The sequence below is a fragment of the Acipenser ruthenus genome, chromosome 50, assembly GCF_902713425.1.
Source record: "Acipenser ruthenus chromosome 50, fAciRut3.2 maternal haplotype, whole genome shotgun sequence".
Lineage (NCBI taxonomy): Eukaryota > Metazoa > Chordata > Actinopteri > Acipenseriformes > Acipenseridae > Acipenser > Acipenser ruthenus.
Window position 1 is genome coordinate 6772289 of NC_081238.1, and position 18812 is coordinate 6791100.

At 42.1% G+C, this 18812-nt stretch overlaps 1 protein-coding gene across 1 annotated transcript; it reads right to left on the reverse strand.

The window, feature by feature from the left end:
* Nucleotides 1–3585: 3585 nt before the first annotated feature.
* Nucleotides 3586–18435, reverse strand: LOC117404862 (low affinity immunoglobulin gamma Fc region receptor III-like). The gene is made up of 6 exons (XM_059015371.1): nt 18432–18435; nt 18102–18365; nt 11146–11439; nt 4986–5261; nt 4259–4289; nt 3586–3764 (listed from the first exon to the last, which is right to left on the reverse strand). The coding sequence occupies exons 1-6, from the start codon at nt 18433–18435 to the stop codon at nt 3677–3679; spliced, it is 957 nt and encodes a 318-aa protein (XP_058871354.1). The 3' UTR covers nt 3586–3676.
* Between the last annotated feature and the right edge of the window lie 377 nt (nt 18436–18812).

Sequence of the window (18812 nt, forward strand, 5' to 3'; positions counted from 1 at the left end):
CTGCAACCGGCACGGCAAAGCAACATTGATTTTTTTTTCTTTTTCTTTAAGTAATGAACCAAGATTTAAATTAACTTTTGCAATTGAAACAAAACAGTTTATAGTGTTTGTTTTGGGTTGTCCTTTTACTATAGCAAACAAAAGGCTTTGGATCCAAACAGGGTTGTTCTAGCGAGGGTGTGCTGTATTTAGTGTTTGACTTGTATGTTTAATATACCACACTCGCACATTTGTTATTTCATTTTTGTTATTTTTCACCTCCCAGGGTGTTCAACATTTAACAGAGGGTGTAAAGAAGTTTGGCTCAGAATCCAATCTCATCCCTTACAAAAAAGTAATATACTGCATGTATACTTGTGCCAAAATTGTCAGGTTTTAGTATCCTATTGGTCACATAATACTATCCTATTTTGACATAAGTATACTTGCAGTATACAACTTTTTGTATTATTTTTGTAAATAATGCAACGTAGTTCTCAAATATTGGGCATTTCTTAGATTGTAGCTTACTTCTCTTTTGCATACCTGCATTGTCTCTTGCTAGATATGCACCTCCAGATTCTAACAAATACTTTTAGAAAACCAGGAGCAACTTCTGCTCTGAATCAAAAAGCTATAATGCTCTGCGGCTGCCTGCCTATGTGGATAACTATTGAAAAACTAGTAGAAACTAAAAACACAAGTCTGGGAAATACAAATGGAAGTCTAGAAAAAAGTATGGAATTTTGATGTTTGAAAAAGTGTATGAACCCGGATTAATGGATGAAGCTTTCATTACAGAGCAGACAATAATCTACAATACAGTGTGGCAATGGAAATAAATGTGGGGCCGGGGTGCTCTATAGATTTAGCTGGTACATCCGCGACCTGGACTGTAAACAATGTAATGCGTTTTGTCCAATTTTTTAATTAAATACTGTAGAGTATTTTTTTCTCTAGAGTGTGTGGAATGTCATGGCTCCTCACACCTGTGTCCATGGTCACCTCTGTGCTAATCTCCTAAAGGTTCAAATGAATTTCACTAAAAGCATCAGGACGGCAGACTCCTTTTCTACCGCTCTCCTCCTCTCATTCCCCCTCTACTTTCTCATTCCCCCTCTCCCCCATCCTTCATCTCTTTCCTCTCCTCTCCCTCTCTTCTCTTTTTCCCTCTCTTCTGTGATCCTTGATGGGAATACGTATCCCATATACATAGTCAGCACTCTGTTATCCGATAAATAATGTAACAAATTAATACACTTGCCCATCACGCGCGATTTCCAACTCTGTCACCAGTTTTCTAATTGTTATTATTATTATTAGTATTTGTTTATTTAGCAGACACCTTTATCCAAGGCGACTTACAGAGACTTGGCTGTGTGAACTATGCATCAGCTGCAGAGTCACTTACAACTACGTCTCACCCGAAAGACGGAGCACAAGGAGGTGAAGTGACTTGCTCAGGGTCACACAATGAGTCAGTGGCTGAGGTGGGATTTGAACCGGGGACCTTCTGGTTACAAGCCCTTTTCTTTAACCACTGGACCACACAGCCTCTAATACAAAGCCCATCTCTTCAATGTTACAATTTATCTGAATATCTGTCACAACCCACATTTAAAAAAAAATGACGACAATGCAGCCAAAACAAAGCGAGTGAAGCAAGCTACGGTATTGTAACAGTTAATCATTAGACAGGTTTAGATACTGTGATGTATTTTTTTTGTAATTGCTGTTAGGGCCTTACTCTATATGCTATAGTTTTCAGTACTGACTTTGGATACTGTTTTAATTCTGGAAACCCAAGGGTTTTTTATTCGTTTGGTTTTGCTAAATTGGAGGGAGGGAGGGAGGGAGGGGAGGGGTTAGGGGAGTTATTTTAAGGTTGGGGTGGAGGGAGGGGAGGGGTTAGGGGAGTTATTTTAAGGTTGGGGTGGAGTGAGGGAAGGGGTTAGAGTTATTTTAAGGTTGGGGTGGAGGGAGGGGAGGGGTTAGGAGAGTTATTTTAAGGTTGGGGTGGAGGGAGGGGAGGGGTTAGGAGAGTTATTTTAAGGTTGGGGTGGAGGGAGGGAGGGGAGGGGTTAGGAGAGTTATTTTAAGGTTGGGGTGGAGGGAGGGAGGGGAGGGGTTAGGAGAGTTATTTTAAGGTTGGGGTGGAGGGAGGGAGGGGAGGGGTTAGGAGAGTTATTTTAAGGTTGGGGTGGAGGGAGGGAGGGGAGGGGTTAGAAGAGTTATTTTAAGGTTGGGGTGGAGGGAGGGGAGGGGAGGGGTTAGGAGAGTTATTTTAAGGTTGGGGTGGATGGAGGGAGGGGAGGGGTTAGGAGAGTTATTTTAAGGTTGGGGTGGAGGGAGGGAGGGGAGGGGTTAGGAGAGTTATTTTAAGGTTGGGGTGGAGGGAGGGGAGGGGTTAGGAGAGTTATTTTAAGGTTGGGGTGGAGGGAGGGAGGGGAGGGGTTAGGAGAGTTATTTTAAGGTTGGGGTGGAGGGAGGGAGGGGAGGGGTTAGGAGAGTTATTTTAAGGTTGGGGTGGAGGGAGGGAGGGGAGGGGTTAGGGGAGTTATTTTAAGGTTGGGGTGGAGGGGAGGGGTTAGGAGAGTTATTTTAAGGTTGGGGTGGAGGGAGGGGTTAGGAGAGTTATTTTAAGGTTGGGGTGGAGGGAGGGAGGGGAGGGGTTAGAAGAGTTATTTTAAGGTTGGGGTGGAGGGAGGGGAGGGGTTAGGAGAGTTATTTTAAGGTTGGGGTGGAGGGAGGGAGGGGAGGGGTTAGGAGAGTTATTTTAAGGTTGGGGTGGAGGGAGGGGAGGGGTTAGGAGAGTTATTTTAAGGTTGGGGTGGAGGGAGGGGAGGGGTTAGGAGAGTTATTTTCTTTCTTTCTAATATTATATAGATGAATTGTCTTTATTATGTATGAGATATATTCTCCCTGTGTTGTCATGAATTTGTATATATTGTATATGTGTGTATGTCGGATTTTAACTGAAACCTCTGAGCCCTCATCATTTCATTCTGCAATGAATTCTCATCCTCAGCAGTTTCATTTCTATGCACTTTAGAATTTGGTCTTCCATATTATTTTTTTTATTCTAAATCCACAAGCGTTTGTCCCGGATGACCACTCCCGTGATGATCGCCGCTGCCATGACAACCTATGACATCACCCGCACGTTCCGTATACTTCAGAACACTCAGAGTCATTTTTTGTAAGGCAGTATTAACGCTTTATTGTTTTCACAAAATAACATCAATACGATTATCAGCTCAGCTGCTAGTGTGTACTAAACACAAGCTCAAATATTCCAGTTCCACTCCAGTCTCTGGTAATGCAGCACTATTCCAGTTCCACTCCAGTCTCTGGTAATGCAGCACTATTCCAGTTCCACTCCAGTCTCTGGTAATGCAGCACTATTCCAGTTCCACTCCAGTCTCTGGTAATGCAGCACTATTCCAGTTCCACTCCAGTCTCTGGTAATGCAGCACTATTCCAGTTCCACTCCAGTCTCTGGTAATGCAGCACTATTCCAGTTCCACTCCAGTCTCTGGTAATGCAGCACTATTCCAGTTCCACTCCAGTCTCTGGTAATGCAGCACTATTCCAGTTCCACTCCAGTCTCTGGTAATGCAGCACTATTCCAGTTCCACTCCAGTCTCTGGTAATGCAGCACTATTCCAGTTCCACTCCAGTCTATGGTAATGCAGCACTATTCCAGTTCCACTCCAGTGTGCTGCACACGGCTGGAGAGCTCAATCCCCTCTGCTGACTGCTCCTGATCCTGATCCGAGGTTTTCCTGAGACAGATGTCAGAGACACACAAGGAGGGTTCAGAGTTTAACTGCAGCAATAACAAAAGCTTTAAAGGATGATGACACTTCTAGGCTTCAGAGGAATCAAGTCCCATTGAAATCACAGAGTGCATTTCAGGGTAAGGAGCAGCTGTGTATCAACTGTAAAGACACTCTGGAGGCAGCAGCTTTGTGACATTACTGACAAAAGGGTTATTATTAATACTCTAGATTGAAGAATCAAAGAATAAAGATTATGAGTCAAATATGTCAAAGCCTTAGATCTTTATCATCTGGAAACCAAAAAGCCAAATTAACCCTGTATAGCATCTCAGGACACAGGTCTAAGTGAAGGGTACCGTTAGAGTTTGTAAGAGGGATTCTTAAAGAGCTAATCAGAAAGTTCCCATCTCCATTTTCAGTGCTGTAAAGGATGATGACAGGTAGAGATAGCGAGTGCTGCCCCCTGTCTGTACACATACTGGCTAATACTGACTTACCTTGACTTACCACCAGCGAGACACGGGGAACCTGGAAAAATATATACAGATTGTTCAGTTTGTTTCTTATAATTGTGTTAACAAAAATAAATACAAACTTCCAAAATGTTTATTTTGTAAACTAGCTGTGCATGTTTAATGATGAAATAATGATTTCTTAATGAACTATCCCTAAGACTGGGCTGTGCTGTTTAAGAAGAAGCCTGCATGTGTGCTGTGACAGGCCAGGTGAAATGTGTGCACTGACTGGGAGTCTCACCTTGGATCCTGCAGTATTGAAGGAGCAGCAGAGTGAACACAATGAAATGAATCAAAGTGAAGCTCACTCAGTAGCCAATAGCAACAGCGCTGTGCCAGGACGCTGGGGGAAGGAAGGTACAGTATGAGTGTGTGCGAGTGACTTCCATACACCTTGACTGAGCTGATAGGGATTCAAGAACATTACCCTGCTCACACTCGCTCTATAGGAACAGCCTTCAACTTGCCACTCTAAATCTAAAACATTAGTGGGAAATATACACCACTGAATTTGCAAAGTATAAAAACAGTGTCTGTACTGTGCAGGATTTGTTACCAATCCATTGTGTTGTAATTGCTGGTAATTCTGTGGTCTGTTTATTCTGTTTCTTCAGGGAATAGGAATATAATGGGATCACAATGTGACCTATTTTACTGTGAGATCACTTTCAATCAAGGACAGTCATGTAGGACGGGTTTGTAATCTTACTTTGCAGTTCAATGTGTAGCTCCTGGCTGCTCTTCTTCACTCCCTGTGACTCCACAGCACACGTGTAGCTCCCAGTGTGGCTCTTCTCAGTGCTGGCTATGCTGTACAGTGCAGAGTCAGTGCTGTTAGTCACAGGCTCCCCGTCTCTCACAATGGTGTAGTGGAGTTCAGGGCGGGGGGTTTTGTTCACTGCTGCCTCACAGGTCAGGTTAAGAGCCTCTCCCTCCTTCACTGTGGCTCCTGGAGATGCTGTCAGAGTCACCCTGGAGAACAGAGCTACGAAAAGATGACATGAAGACAGGTTAGTGATTGTGAAGCTGTCTGACCAAGATATTCAAATCAATCAGAACCAGCGTCTTCCATATAGTGGGATTCCCCCAGAGCCACCTGCTCTTTAGAGACAGAGAGGCAGTGCTGGAGTATAGAGGCTCCTTAGAGAGACAGAGGCAGTGCTGGAGTATAGAGGCTCCTTAGAGAGACAGAGGCAGTGCTGGAGTATAGAGGCTCCTTAGAGAGACAGAGTCAGTGCTGGAGTATAGAGGCTCCTTAGAGAGACAGAGTCAGTGCTGGAGTATAGAGGCTTCTTATCGTTTTGCCTGTAAAGGAAACAAAAAATGTTTCAGTCAAGAAAGGAAACAAGGCCTGTTAGAAACACAGACCTGTCTGCCAAGGACAGAAATAAAACCCAGTTCAGCATGACCTGCACCCACAGGCTCTGTTCACATGGACTTGTTAACTGTGTTGGTCTCTGTGGCAAAGTGCCCCGCCCCTGTGTGCATTTGTGTGTTTTGTGTATGTATGCGTGCGTATGTTAATGTTGGTGTATAGATTGGTACACGGGATATAAACGGGTCTGTGTTTCACGTGTGTTTAAAGTGTATATTTGTATTTAGGCACGGGATTGCACATCACGCACGTGCATTTAAAATGTAATATGTGAGCACGGGGTTGCACAGAATTAATTCACGTGCTGGGATTCAAGTGAATAATTAATTAGTAATTGAATCCCAGCACAACAGTATATATAGAGACACGTAGCACTCAGTCAGGGTTGGGTGTTCGGAAGAGGAGAACGGGAGAGAGAGAGAGAGAGAGAGAGAGAGAGAGAGAGAGAGAGAGAGAGAGAGAGAGAGAGAGAGAGAGAGAGAGAGAGAGAGAGAGAGAGAGAGAGAGAGAGAGAGAGAGAGAGAGAGAGAGAGAGAGAGAGAGAGAGTTAAAATAAGTAAATCAGTAAAAACGTAAAGATAAGTTTGTTTGTACTCACCGTGTCTGTCTGTCTGTCCGTGCACCGTTTGTTTAGTGTTAGTCCGTTTTGTTTGTCTGTTTATTTTGGCGCAAGTCCCGTGTCCTGTTTTGTGTACTGTTTAAAACCTTTTATTTGTTATTAAACGCTGAGTGCAGCCATTGCACTCAGCTCATCACCATCACCGTCTCTGTGTATTCCTTTTCTGGTCTGACGCCACCCACTCTGGCCGTCTTTGTGACAGTCTCTAATAAAAGCAGCTCAATGTTACTGTCTCTCAGGGGTATTATGAGCATAGCTCTGGATTCTTGTAATATTTGTAGATGTTCTCTGTGTGTGAATTTGTTCTCTTGGTTGATTAGCCCTTATTTCCACACATAGACAGACAGTGCTGGACAGCACAGTGCAACAGACATATTCATAGAATGTGTAAACATGCATAAAGATTAAAAATGGTCATTTATTCCCATTTGACATTAAAAAGGATTGATTAATTTATTAATAATTTAGCCTTTTTGTGTGACATTACAAATCTTTGATATGCATAACGAAAGCATTGACCCTGTTTTTGTTTATACATAATTGATTGTGCACATTACAAAATATGCAATTAAAAAGCATGCATTGCCTGTATTAATTATGCTTTTTAATAATTTTTAATAATTATTTTATTTTTTAATAATAATAATTAGAACTGCCAGGCAGTTTTACGGCTTCCAAGCTCAGTACCAGGTGGAAATTTTAGCAAGCTGTAGCATTTCAGCACAAGTGTCAGCAATAGATCAGTTTTATGGAGCAGTTTCAATTCAAAATACTGCATTAGTTCATCACCTCATGATGCTTTATAACTTTAAACACCATAGTAACCATGACCCTATCTACACACTGTAAGGAGTTATAAGCTAATTTACATTTAACCTTAAGGAGAGGTCAAAGGTCACGAGCAAGGTAATTGCTGAATAGAGCATATATGGGTTCCTAAATGTGTTGTATAGTAACCATAACTCTATTTGCACTGTAAGGAGTTATAAGCTAGTTTTACATTTGACCTTACAGAGGTCAAAGGTCACAGGCAAGGTGATTTTTGGATAGAGCATACTGTATATGGGCTCCTCTCTGTGTTCTATAGTAACCATTGACCTATATACAGTTTGTAAGGAGTTATAAGCTAGTTTTACATTTTAACTTAAGGAGAGGTCAAAGGTCACAGGCAAGGTCATTTTTGGATAGAGCACATATGGTTTCCTATATGTGTTCCACAGTAACCGTTAACCTATCTGCACTTTGTAAGGCTTTATAAGCTAGTTTTACATTTGACCGAAGATTTTGAAAGGTTTTTAAAGAAATGCGTCATGTGGCCATATTGGTTTACGCACAAACACAGTTTCTGAAAATGTCAATTCTGTTGACACAGGAATGATGCTTGTCAACTTTGGAGTTAATCAAATAAACAATTTTTCAACTGAAGTGGTTTTAAATTTAAGAAAATGTCTAGCAGCCATCTTGTTTTACAAAAGAACACAATTTTTCCCTATTTGAATTCCATTGTCCCCAGGATAACGCCACCAAGTTAAGAGTTAGCTGGTTAAATGGTTTGCAAACAGAAGCAGTTTGATGTTTGGGTCGCATTTTTGTCGAATTTGGTAGCAGCCATTTTGATAGTAAAATGGTTGCTGATGACATATGCGAAGTTTCAGATGAATCATTTCCCATAGGCAGCTACCTGCCAGGTTTCATGTTGATTGGTTACACCACATGTGAACAGGAGCAGTTTAAAGTTTTGGGAAGAAAAAAAATAATAATAACTAGAGTTGCAAGCAACTTTATGGCTTCTTAGTTTTTACCATGAAATTTATGCAAATCGATTGGTCACTATCCATGTGAGCAATCATCTTCATTCAATTGTGGGCATTACTTCCCATAGGGTACTACTATACAGCAACGTTTCACAGGTTTTTGTGCAATCATGTTATCTAAACTTTGTAAGTAGTTATAAGGCAGCTTTTTATATGACCTTAAGGAGAGGTCAGAGGTCACAGGCAATGACATTTTGTTATAGAGAATATATGGGCTACTGTATGTGTTCTTCAGTAACCATGACCTTATCTCCCTATCTGACCTTTAGGAGAGGTCAGAGGTCACTGGCAATTACATTTTTATATAGAACATACATGTCTTCCTATATGTGTTCCATCATGACCATGGCCTTAAGGAGAAGTCAAAGGTCACAGGCAATAACATTTTTATAGCATATAATTACATTTTTTTGATACAGAATATATGGGTTCCTGTAGGTGTTCCATAGTACCCATGACCCTATCTGCATTCTATAAGGAGTTATTAGCCAGTTTTGTATGCTGATGATGTCATCCATGTTTCTTATTGAAGCAACTTCTCTTGACAACCACACTAGCCAAGTTTTTACCAATTTTTTCGTGGTTTGTAATTATGCTGTCATCCAAGTGTGATTATGATGTCATCCAACATAGCCACCATACCACACAACCCATCAGCTTCTTATGAACACCAGTTAATCTTGGACTATCCCTCAACAAGTATACCCAGTTTCAGCACTCTGCAATAAGTGGTTTTCGAAAGGTGAATTTTTACATTTAGGCAACCCCTTTTTTCAATTAAGCCAATATGCTGGCTAAACCATGTGACCTACGACATGTGTTTATTCTTCCGCGACACTTTCCCATAGGCATCTACCAACCGTCCGATTTTCATGAGTTTTCAAGCAACTCTGACAGAAAGAACAAGAAGAAGAAGATTCACAGCAATAACAATAGGCTTCCCAGCCTATGGCCTGGACGCCTAATAATAATAATAATAATAATAATAATAATAATAATAATAATAATAATAATAAAAACCTTACAATAACAATAGGAGTCCCAAGCCAGCTTCGAAGTCTAACAGAGAGCCTGGGAGATGGGATTCGAGTCAGATAATGTGGGGGTATACAAATTAGCAATTTTAATATTCATTACTAATACCACAGCAATGTCTGACATCAGAATTATTAGCACAGCCCCACATCAATTAAAACACATTGACGGCCAAGTTTGTTATTAACTCTCTTAATAAAGCAGGTACATCTAATATTGTATTGTATTAAAAGGTACGGCAACAGCATATCAGTCTGTTTTTTTTTCTGTTGTAAACATGGGCAATGTTACTGATGGATTCTGCAGGGTCTGTATTGAGAACACTGCTCTGTTTTCAGCTGGGTTAATAAACTCACCAGACACAGTCAGTGTATCAGGATCGCTGTGTTAATAAACTCACCAGACACAGCCAGTGTAACAGGATCACTGTGTTAATAAACTCACCAGACACAGCCAGTGTGACAGGATCGCTGTGTTAATAAACTCACCAGACACAGTCAGTGTAACAGGATCACTGTGTTAATAAACTCACCAGACACAGTCAGTGTAACAGGATCGCTGTGTTAATAAACTCACCAGACAGTCAGTGTAACAGGATCACTGTGTTAATAAACTCACCAGACACAGTCAGTGTAACAGGATTGCTGTGTTAATAAACTCACCAGACACAGTCAGTGTAACAGGATCGCTGTGTTAATAAACTCACCAGACACAGTCCGTGTAACAGGATCACTGTGTTAATAAACTCACCAGACACAGTCAGTGTAACAGGATCACTGTGTTAATAAACTCACCAGACACAGCCAGTGTAACAGGATCACTGTGTTAATAAACTCACCAGACACAGTCAGTGTAACAGGATCACTGTGTTAATAAACTCACCAGACACAGGCAGTGTAACAGGATCACTGTGTTAATAAACTCACCAGAGACAGTCAGTGTAACAGGATTGCTGTGTTAATAAACTCACCAGACACAGTCAGTGTAACAGGATCGCTGTGTTAATAAACTCACCAGACACAGTCCGTGTAACAGGATCACTGTGTTAATAAACTCACCAGACACAGTCAGTGTAACAGGATCACTGTGTTAATAAACTCACCAGACACAGCCAGTGTAACAGGATCACTGTGTTAATAAACTCACCAGACACAGCCAGTGTAACAGGATCACTGTGTTAATAAACTCACCAGACACAGTCCGTGTAACAGGATCACTGTGTTAATAAACTCACCAGACACAGCCAGTGTGACAGGATCGCTGTGTTAATAAACTCACCAGACACAGTCAGTGTAACAGGATCGCTGTGTTAATAAACTCACCAGACACAGTCAGTGTAACAGGATCACTGTGTTAATAAACTCACCAGACACAGTCAGTGTAACAGGATCACTGTGTTAATAAACTCACCAGACACAGTCAGTGTATCAGGATCACTGTGTTAATAAACTCACCAGACACAGTCAGTGTAACAGGATCACTGTGTTAATAAACTCACCAGACACAGTCAGTGTAACAGGATCACTGTGTTAATAAACTCACCAGACACAGTCAGTGTAACAGGATCGCTGTGTTAATAAACTCACCAGACACAGTCAGTGTAACAGGATCACTGTGTTAATAAACTCACCAGACACAGTCAGTGTAACAGGATCATTGTGTTAATAAACTCACCAGACACAGTCAGTGTAACAGGATCACTGTGTTAATAAACTCACCAGACACAGTCAGTGTAACAGGATCACTGTGTTAATAAACTCACCAGACACAGTCAGTGTAACAGGATCACTGTGTTAATAAACTCACCAGACACAGTCAGTGTAACAGGATCGCTGTGTTAATAAACTCACCAGACACAGTCAGTGTAACAGGATCACTGTGTTAATAAACTCACCAGACACAGTCAGTGTAACAGGATCATTGTGTTAATAAACTCACCAGACACAGTCAGTGTAACAGGATCACTGTGTTAATAAACTCATCAGACACAGACAGGGTAACAGGATCACTGTGTTAATAAACTCACCAGACACAGTCAGTGTAACAGGATCGCTGCACTGAGAGGAACATGGTTGATCTCCTCTTTGCCCTCGACAGCAGTACTGGCCCTGGTCAGATAGAGCAGCTGCAGTGATTGTGTAGCTGTCACCAGTTATACTGCGTCCAGCAGTCTGGAGCACTGGAGTGTCCTCACTGTCTTTGTACCAGAGATATTTCCAGCCAGCAGAACCCCCCTCAACCCCACACCTCAGAGTGACTGTCTCCCCGGTGAATATCTCTGGGAATGGAGGCTCCAGGGTGAGTGTAGTCTGGGGAAGCTCTGTAGAAACAGAGAAGATGACAGAATTAGAGCCAGTGTCTGCTCCTGTCTCTCAGAGTGAGTGAACAGAGAAGATGACAGAATTAGAGCCAGTGTCTGCTCCTGTCTCTCAGAGTGAGTGAACAGAGAGGATGATGAATTAGAGCCAGTGTCTGCTCCTGTCTCTCAGAGTGAGTGAACAGAGAGGATGAAGAATTAGAGCCAGTGTCTGCTCCTGTCTCTCAGAGTGAGTGAACAGAGAGGATGATGAATTAGAGTCAGTGTCTGCTCCTGTCTCTCAGAGTGAGTGAACAGAGAGGATGAAGAATTAGAGTCAGTGTCTGCTCCTGTCTCTCAGAGTGAGTGAACAGAGAGGATGAAGAATTAGAGTCAGTGTCTGCTCCTGTCTCTCAGAGTGTGGGCACCACCTTTCTCTGAATATTAATTATAGAGCTGAGCTCTGATCAGCATTGTTAGACATTAATTGGGGGGCACTCTGGGGGCTAGGTCAGTGTAATACAATAGCAGTCCATAACACTGTGGGGTAAAAGCCATGTAGTGGAGACAGGAGGCTTGTTCACTGTTGCCTCACAGGTCAGGTTAAGACTGTGGCTTCATATTCAGTGAGGCTCTGTGGATCCAAACCCAGTTAAAGTCTGTATCCTGGGTTCAGCAGGGTGTCTGTCACTCATGTTGTAGCATTGTCATTGCCAAGTGCTAAACCAGCTTTCACAAAACCACTATTGTTGCAGCCTGGGAAGAAAATCACATTATTCATAAAAATCTGAATTAAAGAATGCATTAACCTTTAATAAAAAAAACAAAACATTTCTGTTCAGCGCAGATAATTATAAAATGATAAAACATTTAGAGGATAGGATTTTCTTTATAAATATGTTAATATTGTTGATTAGAAAATAATGTTTTAAGCTTTTTTTATTGATTTTGTTTTTCACTGTACAATTGCTTTGTATCATTTTAAATCTCCTTGCCAACTCAGGTCCCAATGCAATGCCCCTGTAGGGTACTGCACTACCTGAATTACTGAGAGCATTACAGACCTGAATATGAAAAGCACAAGTTTTAGAAAATACATTGTGTCTGTCTGTCTGTCTCTGTGCAGTAGTGGTGTGGCAGGGTGAAAGCCCTACACTTTAACCCTTTGCGGTCCTGTGTCGGACCCGGTCCGACATTGCAATTATTCCTATCCGGTCCATTGTCGGACCCTGTCTGACATCATCAAAAAAACGAGAAGATCATTGTGGAAGTAAACAATGTGAGACATAGACTTGAGTTTGAAAAAAAAATTATGTACGTGACAGAAAGTCTGTGTATGTAAGTAAGAGAGTACAATAGGTCTTTTATTTCTTCAGAGTGTTCTAGCTGTCACTATCTGTAACTGCAAGTTGCCAAGAAACTAGATAAACATTTTGCTTGCATCTTCACTTTTCTTACACAATGCAAAGTATTAGCCACTGTTGATAGAAATACAAGGTTACTATAAGAAGCTTATTAACATGTGATTGGTACAAGCAGAATACTTGTAAAGACTTGATTGGTTACTGCCTTATGTAGAATCATGCCTGTTTAGCTATATAAACTCTTTGTTTCTGCCTGCGAGCAGAGAACTCATGGGTTACTAGAAGAACTTATGTTCAGTTGCCTTCTGATTGTCTCTCCCTGCAATTGCTAGAATGTTAATGAAGTGCACTGAATAACTTTGGATCTTAATTTAGACTGAGGTGTTTATATTCTTTCACACCATTCAATGGCTGAGTGGGAGCGACAGGAGCCGAGACAAGCCGAAAAAAAAAAAAAAAATGATTAGTCATACTTGCCCCTGGCGGCCATAAGGAAACAAGCTGGCTGTTACTGCATCAGTGCTCAGAGAATATCACAGTTAAAGAAAAGGGCTTGTAACCAGGAGCGCCCCGGTTCAAATCCCACCTCACCACTGACTCATTGTGTGACCCTGAGCAAGTCACTTAACCTCCTTGTGCTCCGTCTTTCGGGTGAGACGTTGTTGTAAGTGACTCTGCAGCTGATGCATAGTTCACACACCCTAGTCTCTGTAAGTCACCTTGGATAAAGGCGTCTGCTAAATAAACAAATAATAATAAATAGATGTTCTAGTAATAAAATAATGACTTGGATCGCATTATTGAGGAGTTTGGTAATAAAACGAGTGATCAGAAGATGATCGATCGGTATATACGACTATTATTATTATTATTATTATTTATTTCTTAGCATATGTGAACGCTATAGCGAACTAAAGGGTGGGGCGGGGCTGGAGATGCCTAGTGAGTGCTTTGTTGATATGCAGGGCCTTTTAAATCCGTTTGACTGTGGAAAAAAAATACTTTTAAGCAGCGCGTCTAAAATTAACTGCGCGTGTGAAAATAAATTGGACCTGACGTGCCTGACACGCACTTAATAAATGGACTGCAAAGGGTTAAAATATAAGTTTGCAGTGTAATACCTGAGTTGGCCAGAAGGGTGCTCTACCAAGGTTTCAGTCTCTGACCAACATAGGAAACTGGGGAACATCCTGTTAAGAGACCAGTGGCTGAGCTAATTGTTTCATTGATGAGTGACTCACTCGGTCACATGATGTAAAAGCAGCTGGGTGAAGATTTGCTTGCTTGCATCTTCGTATGTTGCTCAGGAAGAATCAGCAAGTGGGTGCCAGAGTGGAGATGTGCTGGGAATAAGAGAGGCAGGGGTCCAGGGTGACTCCGAGGTTCTTAGCTGAGGAGGAGGTAGAGAGTGTGGTAGATTCCAGAGGAACAGAGATAGAGAGATCAGAGGAGGGGGAGGAGGGAAAGAAAAGGAGGTCAGATTTAGAGAGGTTGAGTTTGAGGTGATGCGAGTGCATCCAGGAGGAGATAGCAGATAGCAGACAGACAGAGAAATTTGTAAGCTGCCTGTGATATTAATGTAACAAATGTTAACTAGCAAAATGTGTTCCATATTTAACGTTATTTTGCATTTCTGGACGTGTTCTTGTTTTGGGAAGCACTACTGTATGGACAGGTATACAAGCGACTTTCCAAAAGTTAAAGCATGAGTTTCAGTCTTAGAAAAAATTGAGCTCCCTGCTGCAATTACTAATGCCACGGTCACATAAATCACATGATGTACTTGAAAAATGTTGCTTATACAGTGTTATTATTATTTTGTATTATGCGCTTTGTTGCTTCATTTATTTTTACATACTGTACTTTGTATAATTAGGACAGAAAACGAACAGGAGACTTGTTTTCATCATGCATGTATATTTCAATTACAAGTTTGGGAAGAACCAATACATTAATTAGTTAAAAATTAAAAAGAGTTAACGTCTTTGCTAAACCGTGGTAAATGCCTGTAGTTCAATACCAACCAAGACAGCTATTGTAAGAAAGAGAGATCATACAGTATATGGAGGTCTACGTAATGCCGTGTCTAAACTGTAGTAAAGTTACAGCTGTACTAATATTAAAATGTAAAAATACGACCCTGTCATACTAATATGATGGATGCAGCATGGATGATGGATGCAAAATACGACCTTGTCATACTAATATGATGGATGCAGCATGTCATTAGATTATATTACTGAAACAGTTTAATTTTGATTAAAGATTGACAACATTTTGACGTGTAAAATCATTTAATATATAAATAAATCTCTGTGATCACACATAAACTACATCTGATTGACAATGATGTTATAGAAACATAAAGACAGGGGTTTAAAACAATTTACCATATAAAGAGCCGTCGATCACACATTTTAAAGTTCATACGAAAAGACAGTGGCACGAACACGCACCATCATACACAGTCTTGCAAATAAAACGGTCAGATAAAAATAAAAAGCCATGCAGTGAACCTCCCCTTTAATCAAACTGTTGCTCTGCCTTACTTTTGCCTACTTTTGCATTACTGCGCTTGCGCGATCAACTTATTTCCCAGTCAACTTATTTCCTACGTCACTGGCACTGATATAGAGCAGGGTTAGTTTAGGGGGATCAGGAGCGATCTCCATACAGTATAGTGAGGGGTGTGTAGCTCATGCACTTCGGCAGTGGGACCCTCCTTTTTGGTAGCGCTCGGCCCCTGTATTGGCCACCTTTTATTTTATAGCTTTGTTTTGAAAAGTGTTTTTGTTTTTCAATTTTGTATTGCTGTTTTTCCACCCTTTGTTTACACTCCTGTTTGTGTATGTGCTGTAACACAGCAGGGAGGGGGTTAATCCTCCCTGCATGGAAAAAAAAAACATGTGTTTAATTGAATTGTTTTGCTTTATTGTTTAATTTGTTAATTGTTTTATTATTAATTATCCCCTGCACCTGGTAATTATTGTTAAATTAGAACCAGGTGCAGGGTATTTAAAGAGGGCAGTCAGTTTGCTCGGGGCGGCTGAGAAGAAGGAGGCAGAAAGAAGTACTCTGCTTCCTGGCAGTCGTGAGGTAAAAGGTGTACTGTATTAAACCTGTGTGGTTTTTATTTATTGTTTAGTGGGGAAACAGCCTAGCTGTCCCACTTGTAGTCAGGGTGTTCCTATGTGTTAGTTAGTGCTCGTACAGAGCTAGGTGTTTATTTTGTGTGTGTTTTGTTTTGGTGTTGTTCATTAAAAATAGCGCAACTGCGCTTTAATCTCCATTTCTGTGTTGGGTCGGTGTTTTTAAGGGGCAACGAAGCCGAGTGAGTTGCGTGCTCGGTTACATATGGTGGCAGCGGTAAGCAAGAGCCCCAACTGACCCGCAGAAAAATAAATAAATAAATAAATAAATAAATAAATAAATATGGACATTGCAGAGCTGATAAGGGCTCTAGAGAAGTCCACGGCGGAGATGCAGGAGGCAACTCGCAAGCAGAACGAGAGCACACAGCAGTGGAGGTAAGAGTGGGGGTTGCCCACATGGGAACTGGAGTTCCCCGTGTCACAGCTGGAGCTGGTGCTTCAGAAGGTGGTGTGGCCGGCACCACAACAAGAGTCGCCTGTACCAGAGCCAAAGTTGCAAGTTCTGGAACCGGAGCTGCCTGCTCTGGAGAGAAAACCGGCAGTGCCCGAGCCGCAGCAGGAGCTGCAGCTGTCTGAGAAAGAGGAGCTAAAGTGCCCAGCTCCACCACAGCCCCGACCTCCACCCCAGCAAAGCAGTCCGGCGCTGATGGGTACGGTCCCTTGCCCCGTGCTCGTTGACACCCTGCAGGAATGCATGGAGCTCCCTGTGCTCGACCTAGTGCCCAGGTCGGGGCACCGCCAGGCACAGTTGCTCACCTGGTCCCTTGCTCCGCTCCCCCTGATACCTCAGACGTCACAACGCGGTCGTGTGACGTCACTGGCGTTCCCCCTTCCTCCCGCTGTGTTCCCCCTGGAGTCTCGGATGTCGCTGCGCCGGTCCCGTGGCTCACACCTCTGCCTGTCGCTGCACCGTCCAGGTTACCGGCCTATCGTCGGTCGCCCCTGGCAAGCCGTTTGGGTCCCTCCTCGCCGGATCGTGGTCCCTTCCTCTGGGCGCCGGACTTCAAAGGGGGGGGGGGGAATGTGGCCTTGGAATGGCCGATCAGTGCTGCGCACTTAAGGGGGGGGGGAAGTGTAACACAGCAGGGAGGGGGCTAATCCTCCCTGCATGGGGAAAAAAAAACATGTGCGAATGCACATTTGTTTAATTGAATTGTTTTGCTTTATTGTTTTATTTAATTTAATTGTTTTATTATTAATTAATAATAATACATAAATCAGAAAACACAAATACAAAATAATGTGCAGGGCTCTCTCCTGCTGCCCTGCTGCAAAGGAGTTCATTGTTTTATTAATGTAATTAGGGACACCTATCTGTATATAAAAAGGTCAAAAGGTGTGTCTCTTGTCTGTGTGAAGGCTAAGGCCTGTGGAGAGACCTGTGTGGGAACCTGAAGAGAAGGTACTGTGTTTGATATTTAATAAGTACAGGTGTTTTATTGCTCTCTCTCTCTCTCTATCTCTCTCTCTCTCTCTCTCTCTCTTTCTCAGCACTGTGTTTGATATTTAATAAGTACAGGTGTTTTATTGCTCTCTCTCTCTCTCTCTCTCTCTCTCTCTCTCTCTCTCTCTCTCTCAGCACTGTGTTTGATATTTAATAAGTACAGGTGTTTTATTGCTGGTCAACAGCTTAGCCGTCCAGTTGAGTAGTTTGGACTGGCAAAGTTTAGTACGCACTCCTTGAAGGAGTTCAGCTTTTTGTTTTGTTTGTTTTGTGTTTTGAATAAATATACAGGCACTGTCCTGTTTTATTTCATGTTGTGAGTTTTCATTTTAAATGAGAAGACATGTGTTAAAAGGTCCTCTTTTTGCTTTATTACAGCTTCTAGACTACTCAGAGTATGAGAGTCACTCAGACCAGGAAGAGCTTTCATATCAGAAAACTTTGCTAGGACCCGTTACTTCAGCACCTGAGTTGTGTTGAGAAAATTAACACAGCTGGAATAGACTCTAGTGTGAATGTATCTGTGAGACATTACAGACAGAGAAGGGGGTGAGGACTCCTTCTGTTAGAATGAACCTACCTCTCACTGACACCCGCACCTCTGCAGAGTCACATTAACACAGCTGGAATAGACTCCAGTGTGAATGTATCTGTGAGACATTACAGACAGAGAAGGGGGTGAGGACTCTCTCTCTCAATAAAACTCAGCTGTTAGAATGAACCTACCTCTCACTGACACCCGCATCTCTGCAGATTCACCAAGGTAAGAGGCGTTCCTCCACGCTCTGCACTTGTAAGACCCCTCGTCACTCTTTGAAACACGATCCACACTCAGCTCTGTGTCAGTCCGGGACTGTAGCTCTTCATTATCTTTATAAAAGACAACCCTGGTAATATGAGAATTATAGCGGACACGACACCTCAGAGTCACAGTGTCTCCCTCAATCACAGGCTGGGGGGGAGTCTGCAGGATCACCCATTGATCTGAAAAGACAGAAAGAGTTCAGATCAGCAGGGCTGAGAGATGGGTCAGGATGGATTAGTCTGCAGGATCACCCATCGATCTGAAAAGATAGAAAGAGTTCAGATCAGCAGGGCTGAGAGACTTGAAGCTACTACACTAACAAGTAACTACGATGTGATAGGTGTTACAGAAACTTGGTTGTCTGAGAGTGATGGAGACGAATATAATATTAGTGGGTACACACTATATAGGAAAGGCAGGCAGGACAGAAGAGGCGGAGGGGTAGCGCTATACATAAGAAATAGTCTTGAAGCCCAGGTGTTAAATCTGGACAAAGAAAACAACGCAGAATCAATATGGGTCAGAATAATGGACAAAAATTCAAAGGGCATAATAATAGGAGCATGTTATAGACCGCCAAATTCAGACGCTGAGCAAAATAATCTGTTGTACAATGACATTCGAAATGCGTG